Source organism: Protopterus annectens, chromosome 2.part1 (genome assembly GCF_019279795.1).
Source record: "Protopterus annectens isolate FY-2018-M chromosome 2.part1, PAN1.0, whole genome shotgun sequence".
Classification (NCBI taxonomy): domain Eukaryota; kingdom Metazoa; phylum Chordata; order Ceratodontiformes; family Protopteridae; genus Protopterus; species Protopterus annectens.
In genome coordinates this window covers 46,729,177-46,752,512 of record NC_056729.1, presented here as the reverse complement: position 1 = coordinate 46,752,512, position 23,336 = coordinate 46,729,177, and the positions used below count along the sequence as shown (strand labels likewise).

At 45.6% G+C, this 23,336-nt stretch overlaps 1 protein-coding gene across 1 annotated transcript in view; it reads left to right on the top strand.

Annotated features, from left to right (window-relative positions):
* LOC122793960 (arf-GAP with coiled-coil, ANK repeat and PH domain-containing protein 2-like) overlaps positions 1 to 23,336 on the top strand; it is a 930,687-nt gene that overhangs the window by 790,383 nt on the left and 116,968 nt on the right. The window contains exon 15 of the mRNA XM_044062015.1: positions 3,467 to 3,577. Coding sequence (XP_043917950.1) covers positions 3,467 to 3,577 — 111 coding nt within the window. The remainder of the gene's footprint in view (positions 1 to 3,466; positions 3,578 to 23,336) is intronic.

Below are 23,336 nucleotides of genomic sequence, written 5' to 3'. Positions count from 1 at the left end.
TTAAACGCAGATATATATATATATGTAGATGTAGATATACACATGTATATCTACATATATATATATATATATATATATATATATATATATAGATGTACATATATATATATATATATATATATATATGGATCTAGAGGTTCTGATCAAAACCGCTATATATTTTGACAATGCTAATGTTGACACACTTGTGTGCATGCTTGAACCTCAGACCATGCAAACTCAACCAAATTTTTTTTTTGCAAAAAAGTAAACTCCATTTCACCTCCTTTTGTGGGAGTTGTACATGCATCAGCTAATTATGAATTCCAACTCCAAGATCTCGCTGTCCCTGTGAAAAGGGCATATTCTCCATCCGAGGAAATTGTTGATCCATCATCCAGTCATCCATCTGTTTTGTCAGCAAAAGTGTGCTAACAAAACAGAGATCCACTAAAACTAAAATCAACCAATGGCATTGCATATATGTATATATATATATATATATATATATATATATTTATTACACCACTTGGGACTGGGAATTTGCCCTTTCCTCACTGTAGTACAGTCTTGGAGGTGTGATATATAGTTTGCGGGGGGTGTCAGTGTGTTTAGACGATGTTGTAGTGCTCAAATTTTTGATCGTTCAAGCTCTTGACAATAGTGCAGGTGTCATAGCTTCATTTATATCAGTTTGCATAAAGTGTGCTTCCTATTGCTTGTAGCACAACATTTGAGGTCAAGGCTTAGGCACACTTATAGTCAGTGAGTGACTTTATGGTATGTTCCAGCACTGAGCATGTTCCTTCCCTGACTATAGGCTCTGCTGAGAAAAATGCTGGATCTTGATTGGTGGAAGGGATGAAACTAGTTGTGGAACCCATCAAGGAGGGTCTGCCTGTAGAGCCGCTTAAGTAGTAGGAACATATTGTGTTGGACTGTCTGAGCCACAATTCAGAACCTCTCCCAGAACTTTGACAGTATGACATAGCACAGTAAGTCTTCCAGGGTTGGGTAATTGAAATTTTGTCTTTTTGCATTTAGGGAGAACGCATTACTATTCCCAAGTTCTGCTGCCTTCATTTATCTAGGAGGAGTATGTAGCCCCTGTGAGCTGAGGATAGCATTTAGTTCTACGCAGAAAGGCCAGAGCTCATTCTTATCCCCTTATGGTGTCACATTGTTAGCCTGGTTTAAATGCCTGCTTTTCATAAGTTTCCCAAAGGAAATTCTTATTCCTTCACAGAAAGTTCAGGTATTGTGGAAAGGTGATCCATTCCCTTTGACATTATAATTGTTGCTGTAAACCTTGTTCAGCCTCCAAATATTTGATATTTTGACTGTTGCAACAGATTATTTTTCCACAGAAGTAGTTCAAGGCCAGCTGAAAAACATTCTTTGGGTAGAGAGAGAGATATCACTTCCTCCATTATTATGTTGGTCTGCATATGTATATCTGATATATGGCAGGCACCACACATTCTAGGCATCAGTCAGTACTCTGTTAAGTGCTTGTCTTAGCCTGACGTAGTTTGGTGGAAAGCAGAGCTATGGGCATAACACAATGCTGGTCATGTAATTCTTGAAAGGGATTCTGCATCTCACTCCTGTTGTAAACATGAACCCATCTGAATTTCATGACAAATGATTGTTCAAAAGGTAGATAGTATAACATTATGTCCATCCTGGTAAACCCAGTTCAGGTAGCAATCTCTTCACAACTTCCTTAGCTTACATGCTCTTTACACTTAAGAAGCTTTGTTTAATTTTCTTCCACACTGTAAGTGCGGTTGTTTAAAATCTTACAATAACAGTAAATGTCCTTCTCTTTACTGTTGCATTATTCTTTGTGATAGGGCAGCCTGATGTTCAGCCAATATACCAAAGCCTTACGATCTTGTATGCGCCATACATCATACATACGTTCCCTGCACAGGACATAGGGCATAAAAGTGAAGTATGGACGCAGTTGCTCAGAACTGAATTGCTTCAGCAGAGAACAGTCTACATAGGACAGAGGAGTCCATGCACATATAGAAGGAGAAAACACAGAAAAAAGGGGGAGACAGCCAGAAGTGAATCCAAAAAACACAGAAAAAAGGGGAGACACTTAGCCAGAAGTGAATCCAAAACAGAAAGCAGAACAAACAAAAGGAAGTAGGAGGGAGAGAGCGAATACTGGAACAGTGAAGAGAAAGCCATCTACTGTTATAGTAAGTTTTATACAACTGTATTATGTCCTCCTTATATCTCTGTTGCAGTATTCTTTACTGTAGGGAGAGTAAAAAAGCTCAAGAAACAGAATGACAGGTGGACAGTAACAGTGGATCTGCATGCATTACAGTTTACGAGGTGCCAGAAAGCATAGTTGTTTATTATGCATTTATCTGTGAGCTTTGAGCATTTGTGGATAATCATCATGTAGGTCTTTCTGAATCTGGTCAGTAGAATTAGCCACTTTTAGGAAGATAATGTCTTCAGTGTAAAGAGGTTTTTGAAACCAAGTTAAGTCTAGATGCAAGTTATTAATGAAACAGAGGGAGAGTATTGGGTCCAGACCTGATCCTTGTGGGACTCCTGTTAGAATTTTAAATGCACAGGTTTTCAAATAACAGCAAAACCATTGCATAGGACTTTTAAGCATTGCTAGAAGAGTTGTTGTTGTTGTGTCTTTCGGCTTTTCCCAGTTAGGGGTCGCCACAGCGGAACTCCGGTCCGCTAATGATTGGCAGTGGATTTTTACGTGCTGAGTTGCCAGCCCTGACGCACAACCTTCAACGAAGGTACGCCCATTCACACATGTCTCCACACACGATGCTCTAGCTGAGAATCGAACAGGATGTCTTACTGTGAGGCGACAATGCTACCGCAGCACCACCACCGCTAGAAGAGTGTAGTCCTTTATTTCAAATGTGTATAAATCATTGAAACTGCTGTTCTGTGTAGCTGTTTCTCCGTATTTAGTATACATACTGCCAACTGCACTGTAAACTACCATTTGTGTTCTGTATCTAGCTCTGGTGGCCCATGTTTTTACCTTTGGGCCCAAAGCCTGAAATGGGCCCCTGACACCATTGGCTTCACAAGAATAAGGGTGCCTTATGTAGAAAAAAAAATGTTACATGTTTAAACAATGGAGGAATGATGCTCATAATCAGAGATAGGTTAATATGCTGGACAGTGGCTTTGAAATTACCAGTGATGAGAAAAATAATGGAATGAACTTCACCCGAAGGGGCAGAATCCCCCTGTCGTCTTTTACAAGCTTAGAAGTACCATTGGCAGTACTAGACTTAACATGAGAGTACTAGAAAAACTGGTGCTGAGACCAGTAGAATTTGTAAGTATATCCCTAAATAAAGTGGCTAGTGGCTGACACACAAATCATTTGATTGTGATTGACTTGCTTGCTTGGTAAGCTTGTGTGGTTGTTGTCATTCTTTTGCCTTTCCTTGCACATCCATCAAATTCTTTACTTTGTTTGAAGGCAGGTGTGCTTATTCATGAAAAGAGGAGCTAATCAGTATGCTGTTGACGAAATGGGACACGATCCACTAAGTATCGCTGTAGAAATCGCCAGTGCTGACATTGTCACCCTGTAAGTAACAGAATGTCCAGTTTTGTTTTATTTTGTATTTACCATCACTGGTCTTTCAGCATTTCAGTACATTAGAATGTTTTTCGTCAACTTCCTTATCTTTTCAAATTCTGCACACTAGTAGCTGTGTTTCAGTTACAAGATTTTTATTATGCTATTTATTCTTTACTGTGGTAAACGTGCATTTAATAGACAGTTGGATGTGTTGCTGTTTTCTGAACCTCGAGCCTTAAATATCCTGTTTGAAAAAATAAACTCTTTTGTACTTTATTATACAAAGAAGTTTTTCCATTCAAGTGTCTTAAAAGTTTCATAGCACAAATCAGCCTTTTTTTTGCTTGCTGACAAGAGCAAGTTCACCATGTTGCTTTACTAAGAGTTTCAGTGGGAGGAATTATGTAGCTAAACAAAACTTCAGTTAGATCTTCTTACACGGGTTAATGTTGCTAACAGAAATTTAATGTGTATTAATAAGCACTTAATTACATAGGACTGTTGCACTATTACTGTACTTGTGTAGTGCAATTAAAATAGAATTGTATCCGTACTATCGAGGAGAAATCTTGCATTGTGAACCTGAAACCCAAATTGTTATGTTCTTAACTGTCTGTGTACTTAAATCAACACTACACTGCCAGTTATTGTTTTCTAGAGTCATTTTAAAATGCTGCGTTGTGCTTTTCCATCATCCTAAAGTGTAACGCAAAATGTTACAGCTCCAGTCTGAAAGTTTGTGTTCTTCGTGTTTCACTGTTGCAGTCCTGACTATTGAGGATTTCCTACCCTCAGTCTCCCTGACTGCCAGAGAAAAATCTTTCTGGCTCCCAGGCTGGCGGACACCCAGACCCCAACATCAGTACGCTCAGGTATAAAGGTGCAGACAGCCTGCATCAGAACATCAGTCTTCTCTTACCACGGAAGACTTGAAGCACCATTCAAGTGCGTCAGTCCATACAAGAGAGAAGTGTCGTCAGACAGATAAGATCCCCATTGGGGAACTTTTTCTTTCCTTGCTCATGTCAAATAGTCAGTAATTGTCTCCATTGTGGTAAACCGATCCCACACAGAGACTTTCTCTCCCTTTCTGTTACTTGCCTTGGCCCTGATCATGACATTGCTAATTGTTGCTTTTGTGTGTTTTATTACTAGAACTGTCAGGCGTAGGGCTGAATTTCTTGCAAAGGTTCTTAGCCAACAGTCTGTTCAGCCATCATTTATGGCATCCATTGGTCTTACTGAATTTGATCAGCTTAAATGCAAGAAAGATAAGAAACAGAAGTGTAGGCCTTCGGATGACAGTCCAGCTCCACCTGACTCTCCTTCCAGGTTTGTAATCCTTGAACAAGGTGAGGGGCCTATGCAGTCCCCTTTGCTTCAAGAACAGATGGCTCATGCCTCTGTCGAGACCCTTTCAGAGTCCGACACTCCACGTCTCCCATCCACTTCTATGCAACCCTTCAACAATGACTCATCGGTTGGGTCCAGGACCTCTCAGCAGGCCTTTGCTTCTGAAGAGCATGCACTGTCCAGAGACTCAGCATCCATGAGAGACAGGCATGAGGGTGCCAGACACTCCTAGGCCTAAGTCCTTAGCCACTCCAAGGAAGCCTTCTGTACCTAGGTGTACCATTAGGCCTTCTGGCTCAGCTCTACAGGGTTTTTAGCAGTACCGTATCAGACTGGCAGAAGAGCTTCTTTCTTTTGCCAGGTCTAGACAAACTGTTGGCACTAGAAAAATGAAAAGGGATGAACTTTCTGAAATTTATCAGGATCCCCCCATGTCTTAGACTCAAGACTTTGGATCTGAAAAGGGCCCTTCATTCTTTTCCTATGAGGACTCTGACTCTGAAGAGATCCTCCCTTCTGCCTCCCCACCAGAGGATTTCACCTTTGGGGAGACACTCCATGCCATGAGACAGCATTTCCAGTGGGAGGCTCATGATTACTCACAGGCTAAGAAGAGAGTTACGGAGTTCCTGGATTTACCGAAACATAAGCCTTTGACTATCCTTCCAATTCTGAAAGTGCTGGATGATATCTTCTAGGAATCTTCTCTTCAGCCCGACTCTCTACCCCCCTGCCATTTGAAAACGAAAACCTTTCCAAGGAACTGTCAGACCTCTGTCATGCTAGTGCACAGGTTGCTAAGCGTTCTCTACACTGTGGATATGATGCCATGGAAGCATATTGCAGAGCTACCACTATTGGGTCAGTGATTAGAAGACTTGCTTTGCTTGGTGAACAAGCCCTTCTTGACCATGTTAAATCTAATCTGTTAGGTGTCCCTCTTGACAAGAATGTTCTTTTTGGCCCAAAAGCAGAATATGTGCTGAAAAAGATGGAGGACACAGCCAAGTCTATGCAGATGGTGAAAGATTTCCTCCAGGTGCAGTCCCCCAGGTTCAGTAGAAACTGCCCTCTGAAGCACTAGTCCTTTCGCTCCCTGCCTAGAAGCAGCCAGAGGAAACCTCAACGGGAAAAGCTGCATAAGCAGAGGCAAGTCCCAGAAAAAGGTAGATAATGGACCTCGGAAACTTCGACAAGAGGGTTCTAGACCCTAGGCCACTTCCAGCGACTCACAATGACTCAGCCACCCCACCTTCACTCCCCACCCTAAAGCTAGGAGTTAGGCTGCCTCTTTTCTATCATACTTAGACCCTGATTAACTCAGACAAGGGGGTTCTAGACATTATTGCAAATGGCTACAAGCTCACTTTCAGAGAGCAATTAAAATCCTCAGGTTTTCCAGATTTCCTCCTAAATCAAATGATAGAGGCTGTGGTTCAAATTCAAAATGTTTGTGTGCAAGGAGCAATAGAGTCAGTTCCTCCTCCTCAGCGGGGAATAGGATTCTATTCCAGACTATTCCTGGTCCCCAGGAAAGAAAGCTCTTGGCTCCCTATTCTGGACCTGTCAAAACTCGACCAGTTTCGTTTGGCTCCAAAATTCAAAATGTTAACTCTTTTCAAAAGCTCCTTCCCATGTTGTCCCCACAGGCCTTCATAGTCTCTCTAGACATAAGCTCCTTCCCATGTTGTCCCCACAGGCCTTCATAGTCTCTCTAGACATAAGCTCCTTCCCATGTTGTCCCCACAGGCCTTCATAGTCTCTCTAGACATAAGCTCCTTCCCATGTTGTCCCCACAGGCCTTCATAGTCTCTCTAGACATAAGCTCCTTCCCATGTTGTCCCCACAGGCCTTCATAGTCTCTCTGGACATAAGCTCCTTCCCATGTTGTCCCCACAGGCCTTCATAGTCTCTCTAGACATAAGCTCCTTCCCATGTTGTCCCCACAGGCCTTCATAGTCTCTGTAGACATAAGCTCCTTCCCATGTTGTCCCCACAGGCTTTCATAGTCTCTCTAGACATAAGCTCCTTCCCATGTTGTCCCCACAGGCCTTCATAGTCTCTGTAGACATAAGCTCCTTCCCATGTTGTCCCCACAGGCCTTCATAGTCTCTGTAGACATAAGCTCCTTCCCATGTTGTCCCCACAGGCCTTCATAGTCTCTCTAGACATAAGCTCCTTCCCATGTTGTCCCCACAGGCCTTCATAGTCTCTCTAGACATAGAGTGCCTACTTTTACATTCCTATACAGGAATCCTGCAGAATGTTCCTTCACTTCAAGGCTGAATCCAATCATTATCAATTTCCTGCTCTGCCCTTTCTCTTATCTACTGCACCAAAAGTGTTCTCAAAGTGCCTGGCTCTAGTAATTGCTTTCTTCAGAACCAGGGGAATACAAATCTGTTCTTACCTGGACTGTCTTATACAGCTGACAGATCCCTCTAAACTACTTCAGCATCTCATATTCACCCAGAACCTCCTATCTTCTGTGGGAAGAAGTCCATCACTTCACTAACCCAAAGGATTGATTTCCTGGAGGCCGTCCTGGACACCACTCTCCAGAAAGCTTCCCCCACCCCTCAGAAAAAGTGTCCTTCCTAATGGATTACTTCCAAAGGGTCCAAATGAAGGATCAGATTTCAGGAAGAGAATTCTTAAGAGCCGTGGGGTACATGACTTCATGCATCCTCATTGCCCCCCCTTGCAAATTGCACATGAGGAAGCTGCAGTAGTATCTCAGGAACATGTGGTGCCAGAACCCCAACCACTAGAGACAGAGATTCCTGTCATTCCTTCCCTCAAACTGGAGTTTGCATGGTAGGCACAGACTTGCACCCACAACCCAGGCCTCCCCTTCATATTCAGTCCTCAAGGACAGACCCTTACAACAGATGCCTCAGAGACAGCCTGGGAGCTCACTTCCACAACTTACAAACCCATGGGAAGTGAAAAATCAACATCAGTAGCAAGCATATCAATTGGAAAGAAATGGCTGTACAGAAAGGCCTAACAGCCTTCAAAGAAAAGTGGACACCAGGTGTCCTGCTATTAAGGCAGACAACACTACAGTAATGTGGTACATCAACAGGCAGGGAGGAACACATTCCTACTCCCTGTGCCATCTAGCAATGCAAATCTGGGAAACTGCACATTCTTTGGGACTGAATCTCATAACACAGTACTTTCCAGGAGTTCAGAATGTTCTAGCAGACCGCCTCAGCAGGAATCTTATGGACCCTCACGAGTGGCACCTGCACTCAGAGATTTTCCAGGTCCTAACCCAGTCCTGGGGGGGGTCCCTCAAGTGGATCTCTTTGCATCCAAACAAAACACACAATTGCAAAAATTCTTCACCAGGATCAAACAAGAGTCAGCATGGAAAACAGATGATTTGTCCTTCCCATGGACCCAACTATTCATTTATGCATTCCCCCCATACCCCTAATTCCTCAAGTCCTGCTCAAGATAAGGGAGGAAGGCCCAAGAGCAATACTGATGGCCCCAGACAGCATAGTTACCCTCTCTTCCTCCAGCTGTCCAACCAGGCAGAGTGGATTCTGCCTCAGAGGGTGGATCTCCTCACTCAAAACGAGGGAAGGATTGTTCATCCCAACCTTCTGACCCTCAGCTTGGCTGCATGGATGATCCCACAACAGCGTGCACAGGGCTCACCCTAAGTAAACATGTGCTAGACATCCTCTGGGAGTCCAGAAGACCTAGCACTAGGAAGTCTTACAAAGCCAAATGGAAAAGGTTCTCGATTTGGTACAAAGACCACTATCTAGAGCCACAGTCAGTTCACATTACCAACATCTTGGAATACCTGACTTCACTGCTAAGTCATGGACTTTCTTACTCTTCATTTAAAATATATGCTTCTGCCATTTCTGCATATGTGCTTTCATACACTCCTATCTTTTCCCACCCACTCTTGTGACAATTTCTCGGGGGGGGGGGTATCATACACATTATGCTTCCCAGAAGGAAGCCTTTGCCTCCATAGAACCAGAACTGTGTTTTAGAAAAATTAACTTTGCCTCCCTTTGAATCAGCTGCATCTGCTTATCTCAAGTTTCTGACTTGGGAAACAGATGTACTACTAGCTGCCGCCACAACTAGGAGGGTTTCTGAACTGCAGGCCTTCATGGCAGGTGAACTCTTTCGTATTTTTCACAAGAATAGGGTTTCTCTTGGGACCAACCCATCCTTCATGCCCAAGGTGATCCCTGACACTGCCCTGAATTAGGCCATCCACCTATCAACCTTCTTCCCATCCCCCGAAATAAAGGGGAGTGAATTCTGCATTCCTTGGATGTTCACAGGCAGTTATGTTTTTACCAGGATAGGGCAAAAGTTTTATAGGTTCATAGATTCATATGTGTTTAGTAGGCTAACAACCACAAGGGCCTTTTTAAGCCTAGCCGTGCATCCAAAATCTCTGACAAGTTCTGATACTCTTGATTAGTGTAAGCATGGGCCTGAGAGATGAACCATTTACAGGTTACGTGTGCCAATTAGAGATATAGGTGCCAAACCAGGGATGAATTTCTGGTTTCCCATCCAGTTGTCCAATTTGCATGTAGATGCTAAACCAGGGATGAATTTCTGGTTTCCCATTCAGTTGTCCAAGTTGCACTTGAATTGGGTTATGGAAGAACTCTGCTTCTCATGGATGTGGAGCCTGTTCCATAGATGTGGTAGTCTCTGGGATACGTACCAATCTCTCCAGCAGGTCCTATTTATATCACAGGAAAGGTTTAAGTCTTTAGGATGGGTAATTCTGGTGCTGTTGGTTTTCTGGATATGCAGGAGGAATTGGGCCTTGAAGTGGTCTGCATAGGACATTTTACTTATGCCCTGTATTCTTTTAGTGAGGAACCTCTGTGGAAGTTTCAGTTGTTGGATATGCCTGGTTAGGTACATACCAAAGGGGGCATTTTACTCTATGATAGGTCTGATGAATGCCAAGTACAGTGGAACAATGACTTCCTTGGACTTAGATGCCATACCTTTGTTTATAAGTTACGCAACATAGAATGATTTCCTTACCACTGTAGACACACGATGGTCAAAGGTTAGATTACTATCGATGTGTGTCCTAAGTCCCTGACTACTGGGTTAACTCTAAGGGGTGTGTTGTCAAAATGATACTTACCAGAGATGGAGGATTTCCCAAAGAAACTACTATGCATTTCTTGGCATTTAGTTTTAGTCCATGGCTCTGACACCAGTTGTTTGTCTGTGTCAACCCCTCCTGGAGAACATTTGTGTCAGTGTGAGATTCAGTGACAGCTAATTTAGTCACTAACACTGGCCTTGACTTCTGAGAAGTAAATGCCAAAAAGGAGTGGTCCATGGACTGATCCCTGAGGGACTGCACTTGTGACTGGCCTCTTTGTAGAGGTGGACTCCCCAATTCTAACTTCCTAGTTTCTGTCTATGAGCCAGTTGGCTGTCCACTGGGTGGCATACGGGTTTGTACTTAACCTCTTGAGTTTGTCAACAGTGCCCAAGTGGGGTATTGTGTCAGATGCCTTGGCCAGGTCAAGGTAGGCAGTGTGAACAATTTTGGCCTCATCCATTTGAGGAAAACTGAGCAGCTTTTCATAACCTTTGCCCCGGTGCAGAAGGCAAGCTAGCTTCCAAGCAAGCTATTTCCAAATGGATATCCCATTGTATCTCCTTTTGCTATAGCTTTCATGGCAAGGTAATCCCAGCTGAGATTAGATCTTACTCGACCAGGACTACTGCAACTTGTGCTGCCTTCATCAAGGGGGTTTCCACCAAGGACATTTTAGAGGCAGCCACCTGGTCCTTAGTGCATACCTTCACCAGACACTACCATTTGGCATCCTTCTCCAAATGTAGAACAGGGTTTGCCACTGCTGTCTTGCAGGACATCTCTCTTTGCTCTAGCATCCTTCCACCCTCTTTTCTGCTTTTCTGCTTTGGTAATCTTCCCAATAGTCAGGACTGTAGCAGTGAAGCATACAGGAGATAGTACAGTTGTGTACACTTACCATAAATGTAGATGTTTGAGTGTATTCACTTTTGGTCTTCTTTCCCGCCCTCCTTCCCCCTTAACCTACTTACAGGCGTCTTATGACTGCGCATCTCAGCCAAGGGACCCTTCCTTGACCTCTTCTCCTCTGCCAAGCTGTCCTTTGAGATAGCTCCAGTCTTCTCAGGGCTCCTCTGGTGTTTTGATGCAGGCTGGTTACCTTTATACCTGAGCATACTGATGTCAGTCTGGGCGTCCACCAGCCTGGGAGCCGGAAAGATTTTTCTCTGATAGTCGGGTCAACCAAAGGATGTCAGGGCAGGAAATCCTCAGTAGTCAAGACTGCAACAGTGAATACACTTGAATGTCTACATTTATGGCAAGTGTCCACAACTGTACTTTTCCCATCCCCATGTGCATTAATGTTCTATGCAAAGCAACAGATACTTTCATTGTGTTTAATACAATTACAGCAAAGCATTATGTTGGTGCAGCCTTTTACTCTGCAGTCTCTACATGCTGTTTTACCCAAAATTGTGCTTATCACAGAATACTTCTGTGCCACTCTGCACTTAAAGAGTGCATCATATAAAATTTCCCATTCACCCTTCCCAATTAGGACAGAGTATGATGATCATCACACAGCAGCACTATGCAGCACTCCTGTTACTTAGTGCAGTGCACCAAATGTCTCCCATTCCCTTATCAGCTTAACATTCACAGCACAGCTTTCTTTTAGTGTGGTCGCAACATACAGCGTAGTAGGATTAGCTAATCCTGTCATACTATGCTAATGTGTTGTATACTTTTACTGCATTAACAGAAAACATTACTAAGCGTACTTTCAAAGTAAATAATGGGTGAACATTCTCAGACTCCTAGTAGGCCAAACAAATTTGAATTTACTTAGCTACAGACTTTGTAGCTGCCCACATCTGCACAATTTTAGGCAATGAGATGTTAAAAGTGCTTGCACATGCCTGCACAGACAAATATTCACACAAGCATATAAAAATACTAAACTCCAAATATAAAGTAGTGATTACAAAAGCCTCTTAAATATTTGCTTCCGTGCCGCTACCATTGTAATCTTTAAACATTATATCTGAAGTAGGGACTTCATTTGTCAGCAACCTGTGGGTCTTGGATCCGATATCGGATCCGAGCCGGCAACTTGTTTCATAGCTAATGGATCCGAGCTCCTAGCTCCTCCCCTCACCCATAATCCCCTGCCAACCCTCCATGACCTCAAATCTAGTTTGCCGTGCTTGAGTAGCTGGATTTTCGAGCTCTTAGCGAGTATTTCAGATAAGTGAATTTTTTCTTCCACTTTCCCTGTCGTTAGCTTAAATAAAGTGTGTAAGAGTCAGGTTCCCTGTATTTTTATATATTTTATATAGTTTTTTCCCTCCCTTCGCTGGCCGTTAGTGAGTGTGTGTGTGTTTGTGTTTTGAGGCCTGTGTGTCTGTGTAGTCCTTGTTTTTTTCCTCAAGTATGGCTGAGGCCCCAAAAGCCATTTTTTCAAAATGTACCGAGTGTGGCCATAAGCTCTCCCCAGCTGATGGCCACACTCGGTGCGTTCGGTGCCTTGGGGTTGAACACCTCTCCTCAGGCTTTACCATTTGTGCAGCGTTCAACCCCAGGGCACTGAAAGAGCGGAGGTCGAAGCTGGTCCTGGCGGGACTTTTGCCCCCCGGACTCGGCTTCGGCCCCTGCTCCTCCTGTGGCACTACCACAGCCTGTGGTGATAGCCACTCCTGCCCCCACTTCGTTCAGCCGGGACTCAAACTCCCGCTAAAGCGCCGGAGGACAGGGAGGCCAGGAGGGAGAAACGGAAGAAGCACCACAAGCGGCGGGCTGAGGCCTCCGCTTCGGCCCCGCCGGCTAAGCGGGCTTCTCCCTCCATAGCTTCTAGGTCTCCTCCTCCTCGGCTCCGATCTCCTTGTTTCTCCCCAGGACCCGAGGAGGAGGAGGCCCGATCTCCATCGAGGTCATCGAGGTGGTATTCCAGGCCTGCCTCGGTGGCCTCAACGAGATCGACTTACAGTATGTCAGATGCCGACTTGGCCTGGATGATGCGAAGGTTCATCCAGGCCCAGCTACAGATGGGAGTGCTCTTGCCTCCTCCCCCCCCCCTTCGGGGGGGAGCTTGACACCCTTTCTTGCTCCAATTGCTCCTTCTCCGACCCGCTATCCGGGTTCGGAGCGTTTGGAGCCGGGCAGTGTTGGAGCCGGGGTGGGTCGGCGCCGACAGGACTTCCGACCCTCCCCTCGAGTCTGTCGGATCGGACCTTTCGGAGCCGTGGGCTGAGCTTCGGATCCGAGGGATTCACTGTGCCTTCGGCTCCGTCCAGGTCGGAGCACACTGGTCCTTCGGATCCGACGGTCTCTGCGCCGGCTCCGATCCCTTCATCGGATCCGAGTGGGAGTCGGCTCTCGGAGCCCAGGGAGAGCGGTTCCCCCTCGGCCTTCTATGTAGTGGACAGGGCTCTGTCGAGAGCATCTGGACCCCCGGCCCTTGTCTCGGCTCCACCCTGCACTCCCTCTCTGCTGGGCCAGGCTTCCATCACCCAGCCACGGGGACAGCCTGCTTCGATGTCCCAGGTTGTTCCATTGGAACAGGATGTTGCTGCGAGACCTCCTCGGCCAGCCCCCCCGAGGATGTGCCTCGCAAACACAAGTGCAAGAGGAGGCATGTGGACTCCCCTGAGTCCTTAACCGAGGACACGGACTTTGGATGAAGGGGAAGGCTCCCCAAGATCACCCCCTGAGGATGTCTCCTTTGGAGACATCATGGAAATGCTTAGGATCAGAGGTGGGTGATCTGCCCCCAAGGCTTCCTCCGATGAGTCCATGTTTCTGGAGGCATTCGAAGCAGGCCCGTTTACCTCTTGGGTGTCCCCTCCGGCCGACCCCCTGGTGGACCTTATTACCACCAGGGCATGGAAGGACCCGGACACCGTGGAGCCAGTCCCTAAACGCCCGGACAGGATACTGAGCCCCCCCGCAGACCGGTCCCACTGGAGCAAGGGTCCCCCCGTAGATGCCATGTTGATGGCGGCAGCCACGAAGAGGGAACTAGCTCAGAGAGCCCCTCAGTCCATCCACCGAGCAAGGAATCCCGCTCGATGGATCGCTTGGGGAAGCGAGTTTTTAGTTTAGTGACCTTTTCGGTAAGATCCCTGAACTATATGGCACACGTCATCAGGATGCAGCGGGATCTTATGAAAGAATACGCTGCCTCCCCCCAAGTCCATGTCGGCGGAGGACACTCTGAGGTCCATTTCGAATACCTCTATGCGGCTATTGTCCCACACCACCGAGGGAGCCGCTAGAACTAGCGGAGCGGGCCTAGTCATGAGACGTCAGGCCTGGCTCCGGCATTGTGACTTTGCGGAGCCCTTTAAAGCGTCCTTTGCGAACACCCCTTTCGATGGTTCTGCCCTGTTTGGCAAAACGGTTTGCAAGACGCTAGTCCAGAGCGAAAAGGACAGGAAGACGTTGTCTGCCGTCAGAGTCCACTTCTCTGCTCCCCAGCGGTCCTTTTCGAAGAACCAAAAGGGTCAGAAGAAGATGTGGTTCCGGAAATCGCAACATTCCCAACCCGCTCCGGACAACCAGTCCTTCCGTGGCAGAGGAGGACAGGGAGGATGCCGCCCCAGGGGCAGAGGGGCTCAGAGAAACTTTGGGTCCAGAGAATCCTTCTCTGACCGGCCCACGCAGCAGCCCTGAAGGGTTGCCCGGCTGCTGCACTCTGGAGGCAGTCGGGGGCGCTTCCCGGAGCACCTAGCGGCATGGGAGTCCATCACGTCAGACAGCTGGGTGCTTCGAATTATATCCAGAGGGTGCAAAATTCCAATGCTTCATGTCCCCAAAATCAGGAATCTCCCCGATGTACCACCCGATCAGAGGGAGGCTGCATCCGCAGAAATCCGGCAGCTGCTAGGAAAAAGAGCCATCCAGCCCGTCCCCCAAGACCAGCTCGGATTAGGGTTCTACTCCAGGTTCTTTCTGGTGCCAAAAAAGACGGGGGACTTGAGACCAATTCTAGACCTTTCCCGTTTGAACCTGTCGGTAACCAAGGAAAAATTCCGAATGGTCACTCTTCGGTCTATTCCCCCCCTCCTACGGGAGAACGATTGGATGTGCTCTATAGACCTCAAGGATGCGTACTACCACATTCTAATGGACAGACGATCCAGGAGGTTTCTCCGCTTCTGGCTGGGAGCCGGTCACTACCAGTTCAGGGTCCTTCCCTTTGGCCTCACCACAGCCCCCAGGGTGTTCACCAAGGTGTTAGCAGTGATAGCGGCCCACCTGAGACTCCAGGGAATGCAGATCTTCCCATACCTGGACGACTGGCTCCTGACCGCCCCAACAAGGCATCTACTTTGCTCAGCCAGAGATTACTTTCTCCGCCTAGCCCCCCAATTAGGCATCACGATCAATGCGGACAAATCTTTCCTTGCTCCGACACAAGTCATAGAATTTATAGGAGCCAGAATAGACACCAGAGATCTACGAGCCTTCCTGTCTTCGGAACGACTACAGAATTTGCAACTTCATGTGCGGGCCATCCTCCAGTCAGAAGCCCCACAGGTGGAATTGGTCTTGAGGGCGCTGGGCTCCATTGCGGCAGCGATAACGCTCCTTCCATGCGCCTGCCTGAACATGAGGGTACTGCAGTGGACCCTTCTAGTGCAATGGTCCTTTCAGTCTTCTCCTCTCCATCACCCCATCGCTGTCAGCAAGGCTTGCAGGAGGGCCCTGTTATGGTGGCTTCACACTCCGGATCTCCATACGGGCCGACCCTTCTGCACTCCCCCCCCTCTCGCCACGGTGACCATGGACGCCTCCCGCCTCGGGTGGGGGGGGGGGGCATTATTCAGGCAGGACAGTCCAAGGCACTTGGAACGATTCAGAGACCTCCCTGCATATCAATGTTCTGGAGATGAGAGCGGTGCTGTACGCGTTGCAAGCACTTCAGAATCTCCTCCCCGTAGGAACTATTGCAATCCAGTCAGACAAACATGTCTGTTGTCTGGTACATCAACAAACAGGGGGGGAACCAGGTCTTACCCTCTATGCCGCAAAGCCATGAGAGTGTGGGAATGGCCGATTTCCACCAACCGCTTTCTGATTGCAACGCACATTCCGGGGCGGGCCAACATGCTAGCGGACAAACTCAGCCGCACCTTTCTTTCCCCTTATGAGTGGTCTCTCAACCCACTAGTAGCGAAGCAGATATTTGCAATATGGGGGCAACCCTGCTGCGATCTCTTTGCCTCTCCCCCAAACACCAAATGCGACAATTTCTTCGCTCCGATTCCCCCTCCAGGGGAAACTCCAAGAGACGCTCTGGTGCATGCTTGGCCACCCGGTCTACTTTATGCCTATCCTCCTCTACCCCTGATGCTACAGCTCTTACAGAAAGCCTCGCGGTTGGGGAGCAGGATGATCCTCATTGCCCCATTCTGGCCTTGGCAAACTTGGTTCCCATACCTGTGGTCTCACCTAGTGAATCCCCCCTGGATTCTGGATCCCAGTCCGGATATCTCCCATCCGTCGGGCTTGTCGACCCCAAATCTGGACAGTCTGAAGCTGACAGCTTGGTTGCTCCAGTTCCACTTATAGTTAGGACTCCCGGTATCTCTTCACCAGTCAGGGCCATCCTCGTGGCAGCGCATAAACCTTCCACCAGGAAAGTGTACTGCAATAAATGAAAACGTTTTTCCGTCTGGGCGGAGCATCATAATCTAGATCCCTTTACGACCCCTCTTCCATCCATACTTGACTTCCTAACCAGACTTTTTCAGGAAGGCGCTAGTTGCTCAACCGTCAAAGTACAATTGGCGGCCATCTCCCATTACCATGTGGGACATGACACAGGGCCCTTGATGTCTGCCAAATTGTGTAAAACCTTTCTCAAGGGTACTTTTCTGCTCAGACCCCCTATCAAAGAAGCCGTACCCCCTTGGGATCTTTCACTAGTTCTTCAAGCCCTAACTGCTCCCCCATTTGAGCCTGCCACCTCAGTGGATCTCAAATATTTGTCCTGGAAAACAGCATTCCTTGTAGCCATTACTTCAGCGAAAAGAGTTTCGGAACTTCAAGCCCTTTCTGTGAAGCCTCCTTACTTTATTTTTCATCCGGACAGAGTGTACCTCAGGACCAGTCCCTCCTTCCTTCCCAAAATAGCATCAGAAACCAATATAAATCAATCCATAAACCTACCGGTCTTCTTTCCTAAATATCAGAATAAAGGAGAGTACAAGCTGCACTTATTAGATGTTCATAGGCAGCTACGTTTTTATACTCATAGGACTGCTGGTCACAGGCAATCCGACCAGTTGTTCATTTCCTTTGCCAAATTCAATTTGGGGAAAGCAGTCTCAAAAATCTCCTTGTCACGCTGGATTTCCCAATGTATTCTTTTAGCGTACCAAGCTTCTGGGAGACCCGCACCTGGAGGAGTTCGCGCACATTCCACTCGTTCCATCTCTACTTCTGCTGCCTTCAAATCTAGAGTTCCGTTGGATGATATTTGTTCGGCAGCCACTTGGGCCTCATCTCATACCTTTATTAACCACTACAAACTGGATGTAATTTCTAGAGGGAGAGCATCCTTTGGCTCTGCGGTGCTCCGCAATATCCTTCCATGATGGCCACCCAAGATTCAGGTAGCTGGGGACTCTGTCCCACAGGTTGCTGACAAATGAAGTCCCTACTTCAGATTAAGAAGCTATGTACTCACCATAACGTTCCATCTGAGTAGGTGGCTTCATTTGTCTGCAACCATCCCCCCCTCCTTCCCCCTGGCCTTCAAAATGGATCTATGTAGATTGTTTATTGGAATACCCTTTTTGGGTATCTATAGAGGGGCAAACTTGATCTGACGTCATGGAGGGTTGGCAGGGGATTATGGGTGAGAGGAGGAGCTAGGAGCTCGGATCCATTAGCTATGAAACAAGTTGCCGGCTCGGATCCGATATCGGATCCAAGACCCACAGGTTGCAGACAAATGAAGCCACCTACTCAGATGGAACGTTATGGTGAGTACATAACTTCTTATTTGCTAGTGTATTAATGACCTGTAATGCATTAACATGGAATGATTTGGAAATCCTATCCTTTTGATGTAATGCATTGCATGTCGTTACCATGTTAAGAGAAAACTTTGCAGTTTTCACTCTGAGAGCATTTGATGAGCTGTGCTTATGAAGCACTAGTTTATGCTTCTCAGTCTGGCCTTTCTTATTATAATGTATTTACTTTAACTATATAATTGATATTACATTGAGTTCTGGTAGCTTGTTCAACAATACAGCTGAAACTCTCCTTATCTCTTCCTTGATCTTGATGCACTTGCATTTTTGTGTAGGTGTTACATCGGATATAAAGGCACTTAAGTAGTCTTCATGGAAAGCTGTAAAATGTTCAGTACGTACTAAGTCCATGTATATTAAGTATAACAGTAGAATAACTTTTCCTAATGTTGAAAGAATATATAATTTCAGCAGCATACATCCTTCCCTAAGATTAATGAGGGATGCATTTTTGTTTACTTTGTATAACAAAGGATGAGTGGCATTATCCAGGCTCATTGTTTGTTTTCCAGTGTTTTGCTAATATTTTCCCTTCCAGCTGAACCATCCTGCCTTTGTATCCAGCACACAGTGTAGGGCATCCAGCGTAAGGCAGGTTGTCCTTTGCCAGTACTGAAACAAATCCAGTTTTCTTCATTCAGTTGTGCAAACGAGGGTAGACAGTTAAGTGTTAGAAAATTAGAAAATTCTTTCATTATATCATTGTCTAATCACAGAATGGGGGAAAAAAAGAAAAACATTCTTGTTATACCTTGTTTGAATCAACCCTTTATCATTTTGTTAGATCAAACACAGTATTAAGTAACCAGTTTAAACCAAAACACCCCACAGAGGATTATGTGCAATTACATACTAATAAAATAGTTCCAATAATGTGCTTGCCAGAGTTTAGCATTGTCATATGCTTTTTAACTGTGCTGCCATTTGTGGTCGGCAGCAGAAGGATACAACATTTTCTCATATTCCCTGAAACCTCTGCAAGGTAAAGTCTTACTTTCTTCAGGTCCTTTGAGGAAGTGAGGACTTGCAGTTCATGCTATTGAGATGAAAATGTGCCTTGTCCAGAATGTTCTATGGTTTTAGCATATTTCTTTTTTGCATCTTTGATGACAGAGGGCATTTTTTGTCTCCATAAGTAGCCAGAAAATGAGTAAGCAATTATACGCTGTTAAAGTGTGTGTCAGGATTTTGAAGGGGTCTGTAAAGAGGTACTATAGATAAAGTATAGAACCTCCAGGAGGCACTGGTTATTGAATCCAAAATGTTTTCCTTCACGTAAATCACACATTTGTAGGTAGGCCGTTATGCTGAAAAGTTAGTTCCCACCAGTGTACTGACACTCCACATTTTGTTACCTGTCACTGAAAGTACTCTCTCTTCTGTCAGTCTTTATGCCGTTTCAGACTTTAGCAGTTTATTTTTATAAGAATTTTGTCCCCATGCCTGCTGACCATTAAACTTCACCTCATCAAGCTTGAGCCTTTTCTGTCCTGTATAATGGATATCCCCAGCTAGGCAGGAGACCAAGAGCCATCAGGAGCCACAGGGGTGGGTGATGCTCTTGCTGGCGTCCAGGAGATCAAGATGTGTAGTATAACCTTCAACCACTCACATGGGTGGGAGACCGGGCATGTGAACCTGTATCATTTCAACGGCCATGCCTTTACCCTTGTGAGTGCACACTCCCATTGAAGGCTACCACTTAAGTCATTTGGGTGCTGAACACCAACCCCGGGGCCATTCTTGTATTATCATCTTCTCTTAGTTACTGCACACTGAACAGCCACAGTATCCCCCCAGCAGGATGGGCATTCCAAGCTTTCCCATGCCAGCTCCAACAGATACTCAAAATGTTGACTGAATCTAAGTTGTCTGGGTTGTAGTCAGGGCTCTAGCCACCCTTACTCAAACAGAGCTGACTGGACTTTAGTAATTTCTTGATGGGTGTTTAGTGTCTCTGATTACTTTCCCTCCTTTGGCTGTACAAATGTCTTCTGTTTGCCATTAGTGCCCTGTTGGAAGATGCTTGTGAAATAAGTATATGTAGTTGTTGTGTTTGTTGTTAGTTAAAAGACTATAAAATTTGAGGACTGCATCCTGCAATGCAGTTTAACTCTGTATACTCTTCAGTGCAGAAAAAATAAAATGTTTCAGCATTGCCCATCAAACAGGATGAGCTACAATCTCTTTCATTTCCCACATAGAAATTTTCCGGTAGGAAACAAAGGCATTAGCACTACTGGTCCCATAGGCAAGCTTGCTCTCTGAAATATTCAGCTGACTTAGTAAACGATTTGTTATGGAAGAATAATTCTGCAAGGCTTTTTCTTTGACTTCTCATTCTGATGCCTGGTAGGCCTCTGACAGCCTGCTGTTATTAAATTGCATTTTTATTGTTAATAACTGAGAAATTCTGAATGAGCATTCTCCTATTCGAAGGAGAGAGACAGTGAGAAAAGCTCCACACTTTATATATCTGAGTCAGTATGCTAAACTTACACAAATGTATACATCAGCTAACAAACATCATCTGTTTACATTCTTACTAAAAAGACAGCAACACTAGCAGAAAAAGGAAAAATAAAACAGACCTGTGCCCTATTTATGTTGCCAGCAAGGTTTATGTCTCTTAATTGGGTAATTCTGATGCTATTTATTTTGTGGATATGAAGAAGGTCCACCAGAATGGGGTCCAAGGATGTATTGTATGCCTGACATAGATTGCCCCTCAGCAGTCTGTAGGAGACAAAAGTGCAAGGATAGAGCTTCAAGCAAATGTACCTGCAACATGTTGTTTAGGCCCTTTATGCATTTTGTGAGGAACCTATGTGGAGATTCCAGTTGTATGTTCCTGGTCAGGTATATACCAAAGGGGGGATTATACTCTGAGTGGAGCAATGACTTTCTTGGACCTAGACGCCATACTGTTGCTTATAAGTTGTGTTCCACAGAATTATTTCCTTACTATCGTAGATATGATAGTAAAAGGCCAGGTTACTGTCTACATGAGTCCCCAAATCCTTGACACTCTGTTTACTCTTAGGAGAGTGTTATCACTGAGGTCGTTTTCCAGGGGTAGCCAGTTTCCTGAAGGATACCGTTACACATTTCTTAGCATTGAGTTTGAGCGTGGCTGTTTGCATCAGTTTTGTCAGAGTCAGCCCTTGTTGGAGGATGTTACTGTTTGGGTGGAATTCTGTGACTGTACCTTGTTTGCAATCATCTGAAGATGTAGTCAGCCAGAGGCCCTTGATGTTGGCCTTGACGTTGGCCTTGACTTCAGAGAAGTGGTTCCCAAAAAGAAGCAGACGCAACACTGAGTCAGGAGGGACTCCTCTAGTGACCAACCTCTTTGTGGAGGTGGACTCCCCAATCCTGACATTTTGGGCCCTGTCTGAGAGCTACCTGACTATCCAGGAGGTGGCAGGGATTTATACCTAATTTCATGAGTTTGTTTACAATGCTCAAGTATTGTATCAAATGCCTTGGTCAGATCAAGGTAGACAGTGTGTACCTCTTCGCCTTCATCAATTGCTTTGCTGACACTTGCAGAGAAGTCCACCAGGTTGAGAAGGCATCATCTACAGTTGATGAAACCAACCTGGGTTGGCTCCAGTGCCAGAAGATTTCCTATGTTATTAATCATTTCCATGATAATTCTGGATGCAGTGTTCTCCAGTGTTAGAGAGAACCAGATCCAGTATGTTTGCACCCGTAATGGGCATATGGACTATCCACAATGTTTGTGCGAGAAAATCCAGGAATCTGTGGGCCTGTAAGTTTGGAGTCATGTATGGTTCCCAGTTTATAATGCCATAGTTAGTCACCCATGAATATGATATTAGGTTGAATGGTGAGTATCCTCCAGTAAGTTCAAGTACATGTTGTTTGTTTCCTGGGTCATAGCGGGGGACCTATAGCTTGCAAGGATGTGGTATGGAACTTTGCCTATGGTAATTTGGAAGCAGAGAAGATAAGTACATTATCCTGTTTGACCAGCCTTGGAATGTGATTATTTTAGTACTTGTTTGTGCAGTAATTGGTTTAAATGTGTGGAAGGCAGTGTAGCCCTGAACTGCAGGGATACTGTCCATGGCTTTAAACCATTTCTCACTAACTGAACAAACATGTTCATTCTGCAAGGTGAGGAGTACTTGGAAGCAGTTGAGTTTCTTGTTTAGACTCCCAGCATTGAGCAGTACCACCTTTAGATTTTCTAGGGCTGGTTTTGTTATGTTGGAAGGTTTGTCAGTTTGGCATTGCCTAAAAGGGCACAATGGGGAGGGCAGTGTTTTAGCCAGTATTCTAAAGTCTAAAGGGGATAGGTTTCATAGTTTCATAGTATAGTACTAGGCTATCTGCCCTGGGGCATTTGTAAGCCTAGCCATAGTGATGTGGCTTTTGCCACCCCATGAAATGGTACAAAAATGTACAGAATAAATCTAGAATACTGTGCCTCTGTCTAGTAGTGACACAATGAAGGTCCCTTTATATAATAGAATTAGTTTACTGTGCCCCTGTCTAGCAGTGACACAGATGTGACCCCTGGGGTAAACTTACGATCTCCCATCCACTCATCAAGATTTCTCTTGAAGAGAGTCAGTGAGGGGCTTTGCTTAATACGAACTGGGATCCTGTTCCAAAGCATGGGAAGCCTCTGGGTTATGAATCTATCCCTCCAGCATGTCCTATTCATACTTGTGCCGAGGTTTAAGTCTTTAGCTCTTGTGGTCCTGATGGATTTGGATTTTTTGAGGTGGAGCATGTCCATCAGATCCTGATTGGACATGGCCTTGTACGTCAGGCAGAGATCACCTCTGAGCAGGCGGTATGCTACTGAATAGAGCTGACGTTTCTTTAGTCTGGCAGAATAAGACATATGTTTGAGACCCTTGATCCTTTTGGTGAGGTACTTTTGTGGTCTCTCCAGCTGTTGCAAGTGCCGGATGAGGTACATACCAAATGGGGCATTGTACTCAATCATGGGTCTGATGAGGGAGGAATATAGGGGTACAATGACATCCTTGGATCTGGATGTGAATCTTTTCGTGATGAGGTGTGCAAGGTAGAATGTTTTTCTAACCACTTTGGCAACGTGGGTGTCAAATGAGAGGTCGCTGTCTACTTGGGTCCCTAGGTCTCTGATTACTTTTTCCGTACTCAATGGGTTGCTGTCTATGTGATAATTTGTGGGTACTTTGTTTTTTCCAAAAGGGATGACTATACATTTTTTGGCATTTAGTTTAAGGCCGTGACTATGGCACCAGTTGTCCGTTTCAGTGAGGCCTTTTTGTAGGATGTGTGT